Source organism: Numida meleagris, unplaced genomic scaffold (genome assembly GCF_002078875.1).
Source record: "Numida meleagris isolate 19003 breed g44 Domestic line unplaced genomic scaffold, NumMel1.0 unplaced_Scaffold296, whole genome shotgun sequence".
Lineage (NCBI taxonomy): Eukaryota > Metazoa > Chordata > Aves > Galliformes > Numididae > Numida > Numida meleagris.
Window position 1 is genome coordinate 53577 of NW_018364542.1, and position 9468 is coordinate 63044.

Consider the following 9468-nt stretch of genomic DNA (forward strand, 5'->3'; position numbering starts at 1 on the left):
GGGGGGGCGGTCCCGATCCCCTTCTGCGCGGCATTGCTGCGCCCGGAGCCAGCCCTGCTCCGGCTGCTGGCTGCGATCCGTGTTTTCTTGGCAGAGAGGAGGAGGAATGTGTTTCAGTTTGAGTTTCTTGGCAAGAGGCGGCCGGGGAAGATTCCCTCCATCCCGCCTGCGCCCTGCGCTCAGATTTATGCCCATGGGCTGCGACTTGGGTGGGCCGCGGCGGCGGCGCGCGGCGTTGGGGAGGGGAGCACGGCGGCGGGGAGGGGGGGGGGGATGATGGGATGGATCCCATTGGCTCCTCGTGTCCCCCCGGCCCCGCTCTGGATTCCCCAGGCTGGGGGCTGCTGGGGTGCGGAGGGGTCCCCCCAGGCCCCACGGGGAGCATCCTGCAGCTGGGGGCCCCCATCGCCCCCACATTGGTTTGTCCTCTGAAGCCCTCCCCACTGCCCAGACTGGGGGGGAGGGGGTGTCCTGTGACCCCCCCCTTGCTGTACCCATGGGGTGGGGGGGGCAGCAGGGACCAGAGCCCACTGAGCTCCCAGCCCTCCGTGCAGGGCATGGCGCATGACGCTGGCAGTTATGGGGCAGCAGGGATGTGATTTGCGACGTGCCTGCGTGCCCCCCGTGTGCACTTGGGATGCGTGTGCCCACATCGGCTCCGTGCGTGCTCGTGCAAATCTGTGCACACACGTATGTATCCTGTGTGTGTCCTGTGTGCTGTGTTCTGTTGCACATGTACTCTGCAGGACAGGGTGTGCTGGGGGGCTGTGCACGTGCTGTTGTGTTGCACAGGCGTGATGTGACACGCACGCACGTGGGCTCGGTGTGGTGGTCTCTCTGTGAACACCACACCCCCCCAGCTGCCCTAGGGGGATGGTGTGAGGGGGTCTCGTGACCCCCTGTGCTCCGAGCTGTGCCAGGGGAAGCAAAGTGTCCCGAGTGCCTCACCCTGTGTCCCCCCACCCCAGGTGCAGGAGCTGCAGAAGTGCCAGGAGGGATCCAGCACCGTTGTACCCTGACGAGACCCGAGTGCTCTTCATGCAGGCGGAAGCCCGGGGACCAATGTGACACAGGTGCACATGTGTACATGTATGTATATGCTCGTGTGTGCAAATGTGGTTGCACTTGCATGTGAACACGCTCACGTGCATGCAGAGATCTGTGCATCCGTGTGAGCGCGCAGATCTGCATTTGCATCTGCACACGTGAGAATGCAGGTATTCATGTGTGCAGATGGCTACACGTTTGTGTGCGTATGTGCAAACGTGTTCATGCACCTGCACGTGTCTGCACACATGTGTACTGGGGGAATCTGTGCTTGACTCCACAAGACACATTTTTTGAGGAACTCTCACCCTCTCTTTGCCAGATGCTGCACCTGGGGTAGGGGCAAGATGAGGGGCGTCCCCTGGAGCTGCTCCCCCCATCCGTGCTGCACGGCACGGGCGCAGCACACAGGTAAGAGCCCTCTGTCCTTCCCCCATCTCCTCTCTATCCTCCTCCTATCTTTCCCTTTGCTGCCCCCAGCCCCACCACCGTGCTGCCCTGCTGGCCCCCCCTCCATTCTTCCTGCCTGACACTCTCACAAAGCCCCTAGACAAGCTTTCAAAGGGGCAACTCATGCGGAAGAATCGCTGCCCCCCTCACCCCTGTGCTCCCAACGCAACCCAGCTCTTTCCCAGCAGGGTGAGGGGCTCCCGCTCCCCCAGCCCCCTTGTTTGGGGCAATTCCTCCACGGGGGAGGCGGAGGGGGCCTTGTTTCCAGTGCCACCCACGTGCGCCTGTTCTCCCGCTCCTTGGTTGTTTCTCCTGTAAGCCCATGGGGGTCCTGGGGCAGGACGGTGCGGATGGAGCTGTGGGCTGGGAGCTGGTGCTGAGGCCATGGGTGGAAACGGGGCCCAGGCTCCAGGCAGGGCTGAGCCCCATGGGCTGCGTAGGTGGGACCAGGCAGGGTTTGGCCCGCGGGCAGGGTGGGGAGCCACGGGCAGGGCAGGGCTGGGTGCGATCTGCAGCCGTGATGCCAGCCTGGGTCCTTTGGCCAAGAGTGGCTCCATCGTCTGTGCCTTCGATTCCCGTTGCAGCCATCAGGCCTTGCGATTTTTACAGGTTGGGAACTGGGGGATTTTTAAGGCCCCTTCCGTCCAAATCTGTACCAGCAAGGGAGGGATGCGGGCTCTGGGTGCTGCCCTCCCCCGGCAGCAGCCCCTGCTCCCTTCCGGGTGCACACCGTGAGCCCCAGCCGTGCTTGACGCCTGTGCCCCATGCAGAAAGCTGCCCCATCCCAGGGGGCGAGAAGCCCTGAGGGCGAGGGGCTCTCAGGAATAAAGGGCTGCTCCCCCAGCCCCTGGGACTTTGAGCTGGGCACAGAGGGCAGTGTGTAGGCAGGGCAGGCGGGCAGGGTGCGGGGCCTGGTGGGGAGGCCCCGCTCTGCGGGGCGCTGCGGCCTGGTCGGGATGCGGCCTGTGCGGCCCCGAGGCCCGGGCGTTGCCTGCGCGGCGCTGCGGCGCCCCCTGCGGGCACTGTGCCTACGCAAGGCCGGGGCTTTGCCCGCCGTTCTCCGCAGGCCTCGACCGGCGTCGGCCCCTCGGCGAGGAGCAGATGCGGCCCTGAGGGCTGGGCAAGCCCCGCTGCGCTATGTTCAACCCCGTCACGCCCCCGGCCCCCGGCTTTCCCGAGCACTGCTGCCCGCGGCCGCTGCATGGACCCTCTGCAGGCGCACCCGGGCTGCAAGGTCGGTCGCAGCCCCATCATTGTGGGCAGTGCCTGGGATGGGCACGTGCCTTCAGTTGGAGTCTTGGTGCTCAGGGACGTGCTGGAATCTCCTCTCCCCCTCATGCCCTTCGCCCTTTCTTTCCCTCCCTCCCACTCCAGGACTCGATTTCCCAGTGTGCCATCAGCCCAACCTTGCCGGCAGCCACCATGGCTATGGGCTGGTGCCCGGCACTGAGCACTCGGGTGGTGCTGATGGTAAGTCCCTTCTCCTGGGGAACGTGAGGCAGGCGGGGGGTTAATGAGGGGTTTGGGCATCTCCTAGGGATGTTGCCAGCGGTGCTGAGAGGGCTGGAGCCACTGGGGCTTTAGGGACTTCTCCTGCAACAGAGTTGTTTCTATCAATAGGGAAATCTGTGTTGGCTCACACAGGGGCAGGTGTTGGCCAAGAGGACTGGGCACTTTTCTTGAGCTGGTATAGGTTGTAGAAAGGAGCTGGTGTGTGTCAAGGGCTTCAGATACCCCCTAGGGTTTGTGGCAGGGAGGAGGGATGCTTCTGAGCTTTGCCACAGTCTGGAGCCAGCAGCCAGCGCACTCCGGGTGCTCCTCCAGGCTCCGAAGCACCAGGCTTGTGTCCTTGGGGGTTGCCTCACTGGCTTCAGCCTTCCAGGACCCATTCTAAGAGGACTGCCCCTCACTCTCTGCCACCGTCTCAGGCTCGCGGTTCTCAACACCCCGTGGTGCAGGCAAGCTGGGCAAGAAGCGGGCACTGTCCATCTCACCCCTGTCAGACTCTAGTGTTGACCTGCAGACGGTGATCCGCACCTCTCCCAACTCCCTCGTTGCCTTCATCAACTCCCGTTGCGCTTCCGCCAGTGGCTCCTATGGTCACCTCTCCATCAGCACCATCAGGTGGGCACCAGACTTCCACCCACTGGCATGCAGACGGGCTCTGAGTACAGGAACTGTACAGTTCTCAGTACAGCTGTTGCCCAGCGTGGGGAATGCCAACGCCCAAAGTGTTATCCCGGAGTGGGAGGGCAATTAGGGCTGGTGTGCTCCTAGGGCAGGAGTTGCTGGGAGCTCAGATCCCTGGCTAAACTCCTGTCCTCTGCTGGTGTTACTTGCTTATTCCTTTTGCTCTTTGCAGTCCATCGCTGGGGTACCAGAACTCTCCGGGGCAGCAGAAGGGCCAAGGGCAACTGTTCAGCCACACTCCACCCCTGCCACCGTGTAGCTCCCACGAAACCCTGTCCTCCCGCCCAGGGCTCCTGCATCACGCCCCAGCTCGTGGGACCCTTAAACACTGCCAGGTATGGGGCCGCAGGGATGCCGTGCATCCCATAGAATGGGTGGGCATCCCACTGCTGACTGCTTTGCAATTTCCCCCTGCCACTGCAGCAGCTAAAGTTGGAGAGGAGCCTGAGTAGCCCTCTGATGGCCAAATACCCAGAGGAGAAATCTGAGGGTGACGTCTCCAGTCCGGCCTCCACCGGCACACAGGTACTCCCCAGGACTGGGGACTCCCCCGCTCCCAGCAGCTCCATGCTCTCCCCTCTGCCCCTCCCAGTAACAGGGAAGACACAGAGTCATGCCCTGGAGTTCTCACCTGGCCATGCTCCTCCAGGACCCCTTGCTGGGGATGCTCAGTGTGCGGGAAGATCTGGAGAAGGAGGATGGGAAACCTGAGTCTGAGACCGTCTATGAAACAAATTGCTACTGGGATGGCTGTGCCAAGGAATTTGACACGCAGGAGCAGCTGGTGCATGTGAGTTAGGTCCTACCTGGGCAACCCAAGTCCCCGAGCCTGTGCTCAGGACGACATCCCACCGTGTCAACCCATCGCTCCTGCTCAGACTGCCCAGTCTTGGGCTGAACCTCTGCCTCTCCCCACCACTTCTAGAACTCACCACACGGGTGAGCGGTGTTGGAAGGGAGGGAGATGCATCCTCCTCTTCACCTGGGCGAGTTCTTTGTGATCTTCCCATACCGTGTGCCAAGGGAGACCACCCAGCCTGGCCTTCCTCAGCCCTGGGCCAGCTCTCCTGAAGCTCTGGTGCCTCCAAACTTCCCGCTTTCCTCTCTGTGTCTCCCTTCAGACACTCCAAATCTCCTGTATCGCCATGATCCCTATATCTTCTCTTGGCCTCCCCCACATAGCCCCCAGCCATTTCCAGTATCCCCTGCTTCCTCCAGACACCAGCTGACCGCTCTGTATCCCTCCCGCATCCTGCGTCTCCCCCAGCTGTCCCACTCCCTCCGTATCCTCATTTTCCCACGTTTCCTCTTAAAATACCCCTATCCCCCTGACACTTGGTGCCCTCCCCCGTGCCCCTCGTGATTCCCTCTTCTCCCCAGCACATCAACAACGAGCACATCCACGGGGAGAAGAAGGAGTTCGTGTGCCACTGGGCGGCGTGTTCCCGGGAGCAGAGGCCCTTCAAGGCTCAGTACATGCTGGTGGTGCACATGCGGCGTCACACGGGCGAGAAGCCTCACAAGTGCACGGTGAGATGGAGCGGGGTCTTACACGAAGCCCGGGCTGAGCTGTGGGGCCTGGCATCAGGCAGAGCTGAGTGGGCAGGGTGGTGTATGGCACTGAAGGGGGCTTGGGGGGGCGGAAAATGAGGTGGGGTAGGTGGGGTGGTCAGTAGCGTGGTAGCACACGGTGCAGCGTGGCCCACACATGGGACAGGGCAGAGTCCTGTGCTCAGTGGCATGGCACAGCTGCATGCAGAGCCAAGAGGTGTGCAGCAGGTACGGCGTGGTGCATAGCGAGGTGGCACGGCGCAGCTCGGAAGGGTGGAGGGGCCGATGTGCTGCGGCCACGTGGTGTGCAGGGTCTGCTGAAGTTTGTGGCGTGTTTTGCTCTGCTCGCCCGCGCAGTTCGAGGGCTGCAACAAAGCGTACTCGCGCCTGGAGAACCTCAAGACGCATCTGCGCTCCCACACGGGGGAGAAACCCTACGTGTGTGAACACGAGGGTTGTAACAAGGCCTTCTCCAATGCTTCCGACCGGGCCAAGCATCAAAACCGCACCCACTCCAATGAGGTACATATGGGGCTCGACGACCCTTCGGGTTCCCCTTGGGCCACTCTGTTGGTCCCGGGGACTTTTTCCCTGTGCCCCAATTCCCTCCTCGCCCACTGTAACAGATCCCCAAGCTTTTTTCTTCCTAGGTTAGCCACCGGGGTCCCTTTATCCCTGCCCCACGCAGTGGAGCTCTGTCCTTACATTCTTCCTCAGGGCTCCTCATGACCTCCTCTGAGGCCCCACAAGGGGATTCATTCTCTGTCCTTCCCACCCTCGGTTTCCTCAGATCTCCTGGAGGGGATGAGCGAGGGGTTCTGGTGCTTTGTTGGGAGGAGTCTGGAATGGAACGAAATGGAATGGAACGGTTCCACTGGAAGGGACCTTCAAGGCTCATCTTGTCCAACCGATCCAACCCCCTCCTTCCACCTTTCTTCCCCCACAGAAGCCGTACATCTGCAAGATCCCGGGCTGCACCAAGCGCTACACGGACCCCAGCTCCCTGCGCAAACACGTGAAGACGGTGCACGGCCCCGATGCCCACGTCACCAAGAAGCACCGGGGCAGTGTGGTGCCGGGCCACGCGCTGCCTGCTGCCGGTGCCCCCCCGGACATGAAGCAGGAGAAAAACACTAACGGCCCCAGTGAGATCCGGAAGGATGACAGCAAGCTGTTGGTGCCTGACTTGGCCTCGGTGAGGAGCCAGGGGGTGGAGCTGGAGGAGTCTGTTTGCATCCCAGTTTGTATTAGTGGATATGTGACCCCTCTTTTTTTTCCCTGTGTCCCCCCCAGAAGCCACAGCCCAGCCCCGGCGGGCAGTCATCGTGCAGCAGTGACCGCTCCCCCCTCGGCAGCACCACCAACAATGACAGCGGTGTGGAGATGACGGGCAACACGGGTGGCAGCTACGAGGATCTGTCCACGCTGGAGGATGTGGTGCCTGGGGAGCCCATGGGCACCTCGGGGCTGATGGCTCTCCAGAAGCTCGAGAACCTTCGCATTGACAAACTGAAGCAGATGAGGAAGCCGTCGGCTCCCAAGGGCCTGAGTCTGCCAGCCATCCCCGGAGCCGGTGAGACCGCCTGGATGTGGGGCAGCCCATGGGCACTGCGTTGTGCAGCCAGCGAGGTGCTGGCACGCACTGGGGGCCGTGCCCCATCCTGTACTCAAATCCACGTCCTGTCCTAGAGGCGCTGGCCGTGGAGGAGGCTGCATGGCGATGCTGGATGTGTAACCCCAATTCTCTTCCAGGTCTGCCCGGGGACGTGCCCGGGATGTGCGTGCCGCCACCGGCTGCCACCCAGCGCCGCGTCACGGAGCTGTCGGCGGCAGAGCTGGCCGTCCCGCCGAGCGAGCGCCGCAGCAGTGCCACCAGCACCGTCAGCTCGGCCTACACCGTCAGCCGCCGCTCCTCCGTCGCGTCCCCGTACCTGGTGGGGCCGAGCCTGGGCAGCGAAACGGGGACCGTGCCCGGAGCGACGGGACGGGCGGATGGCTACGACTGCATCTCTCCGGACGAGCTGCCACGCTCCAGCAATGCCGGTCACTGCGGAGCGCTGCCGGGCGTGGGCAGCCTCACCCCGGCCCAGCGCTACCGTCTCAAAGCCAAATACGCCGCAGCCACGGGTGGGCCACCCCCGACCCCGCTGCCCAGCGTGGAGCCGCTGAGCATGGGCGGCCACGGCAGCTTGCCGGGGGACTACCTCGAGCCGGCCGTGCCCTCCTTCTTTGCGAACGGTTTGCTGCGAAGGCACAGCTCCAACGACCACCACGTGGGCAGCCTTCACCCTCACCTGGTGCCTGGGAACGGTGTGCGGAGGGCCAGCGACCCGGCCCGGACTGCAGCCAACCCTCACGCTGTGCCCAAGGTGCAGCGTTTTAAAAGCATGGGGAACATGAACGCGCCGGGAGCGAGCAGAGCTGCCCTGCAGCCCCTGGGTGCTTCTGATGCCAACCTCCAGCGCCGTGTCTTCTCCCCGCACCCACCCAGCATCAGTGAAAATGTTTTCTTGGAGAGTGTGAACGTGGAGGGCCCTGGACCTGGCGCGGAGTCTGGCTTGCTGGAAATGGACCCGTTCTTGAACTACCCCGAGGAAAGCTTCCCGTGCCAGGGGGCCGGCGTGCAGCTGCAGTGCGAGGGTCTGTACGGCAGCGCTCAGCGGACCCCGGGGGGGGGGATGCAGCTGAACCCAGGTGGGCACGGGGAGATGGAGGAGGGACTGCTGCAGCCTGAGTTCTCCCTCCCGCAGTGCCAGATGAACCAGCACTTCCCCAGCCTGCGTGCTGGCAGCGGGACCGTGCTGCCTCCGTGGGAGGAACCCCCCCAAAGCAATCATCTGGAGATGAGCTCGGGGCAGCCAAGCGTCGGTGCCATGGCTGAGACGCACGGCCACCGTCACCCCGCTCTGTACTCGCCACCCAGCCATTGCGTGCAGCACCCCAAGCTGATGGGCGCGTGCCAGGACGGTGGGTTTTCCGAGGGGCACCGGTTGAACCGGCTGCAGATCAAATCTGAGCAGCGGTACTCGGCGCCCGCCCCGGCCCTCGCTCCGTGCCAGAACGCCAAACCCACGCAGCCGCCCGCGTTCGGCCAAGCCGTGAGCGGGTACCAGGCGGAGGAGCAGGCGCCCAGCGGCTACGTGGGGGTGCTGAGCCCACGGGGGAGGAGAGCCCACACCCCCACTTCGCAGGCCAAAGAGGTGATGGTCCGCAGCTACGTGCAGGCGCAGCAGGCTCTGATGTGGGGAGAGCCCCCCAAGGGGGGTGACGCCGGCATGGGGCTGGGCACTGAGCCCGGGCAGTACCAGGGCCCGCATGCACCGCCGTACCTCGGCCCCAAGTACTCTGGTTACCAGCCCAAAGCCAATCACCTGCAGGGGCTGGTGGAGACCCCCCACCTCCTGAGCCCCCCGTGCTTTAACCCTGAAATGGTGCCACATCCCCCCAGCGGCGCGAAGCCACCGGGCCACCAGAACAGCATGGGCTACGGGGGCAACCTGGCAGAACCCAACCCCTCCTACGAAGCAGCAGGTGCCAGCCCCCAGCGCGGGCTGCGCTTGCCCCCAGTCCACCCTGCCCCCGAAGTTCCCGGCGACGCGCTGCTGTGCTACCCGGGCCAGGTGGGCAAAGGCAGCCACAAGATGCAGGGTGCTGCGAGCTGCGGGGGTCCCGGGCACTGCTCCGGGAGCCTGGGGGGCATCAAAGCCAGCTCTTGCTTCTACCCAGACTCTGGGCAGCAGGCGTTCAACAGCCTGGACTCGCTGGACCTGGAGAACACGCACCTGGACTTTGCTGCCATCGTGGAGGATGCAGAGAGCCCCGCGCTCCTGCCCGGCCCCCCCAGCCCCGCTGGGGGTCTCCTGCTGCCGGCGCCCGGCGGTGCCAACATGGCTGTGGGCGACATGAGCTCCATGCTGAGCACTTTGGCTGGGGAGAGCCACTTCCTCAACTCCCTGTCCTGAGCGGGGGGCACCCGGCCCGCAGGTGGGATGTCTGCACGGCCCCAGGTGTGGGGGGGCAAAGTGCCTTTGGGGAGAGGCATGGGGTCTCCCGGGTGTGTGGCCTGGGGGGGGGGGACACCCCGCAGCCCTCCTTGGTCTGGGGATGCCATGCTTCTATGGGGGGGGTGTTGCTGGGTGTGACACAGCCCCTCTGAGCCCTCTGGACGAGGCAGACCTACGCAGCCACAGTGTTGAAACCAAAGAGCTCCACGCCCCCCACCCCTGCAGG

The 9468-nt window shown here is 64.0% G+C and overlaps 1 protein-coding gene across 2 annotated transcripts; it reads left to right on the forward strand.

The window, feature by feature from the left end:
* Positions 1-426: 426 nt before the first annotated feature.
* On the forward strand, positions 427-9462 carry GLI1 (GLI family zinc finger 1). 2 transcript variants are annotated; one of them, XM_021382851.1, is made up of 13 exons: positions 427-1089; positions 1370-1458; positions 2564-2731; positions 2872-2967; positions 3426-3621; positions 3860-4022; positions 4111-4212; positions 4337-4477; positions 5068-5217; positions 5596-5760; positions 6185-6433; positions 6532-6811; positions 6991-9462. In XM_021382851.1, the coding sequence occupies exons 3-13, from the start codon at positions 2635-2637 to the stop codon at positions 9198-9200; spliced, it is 3849 nt and encodes a 1282-aa protein (XP_021238526.1). In that variant the 5' UTR covers positions 427-1089; positions 1370-1458; positions 2564-2634; the 3' UTR covers positions 9201-9462. The 2 variants fall into 2 exon arrangements, with proteins under 2 accessions (XP_021238526.1, XP_021238527.1); XM_021382852.1 differs by having other exon boundaries at positions 427-1073.
* The last annotated feature ends 6 nt before the right edge of the window (positions 9463-9468 follow it).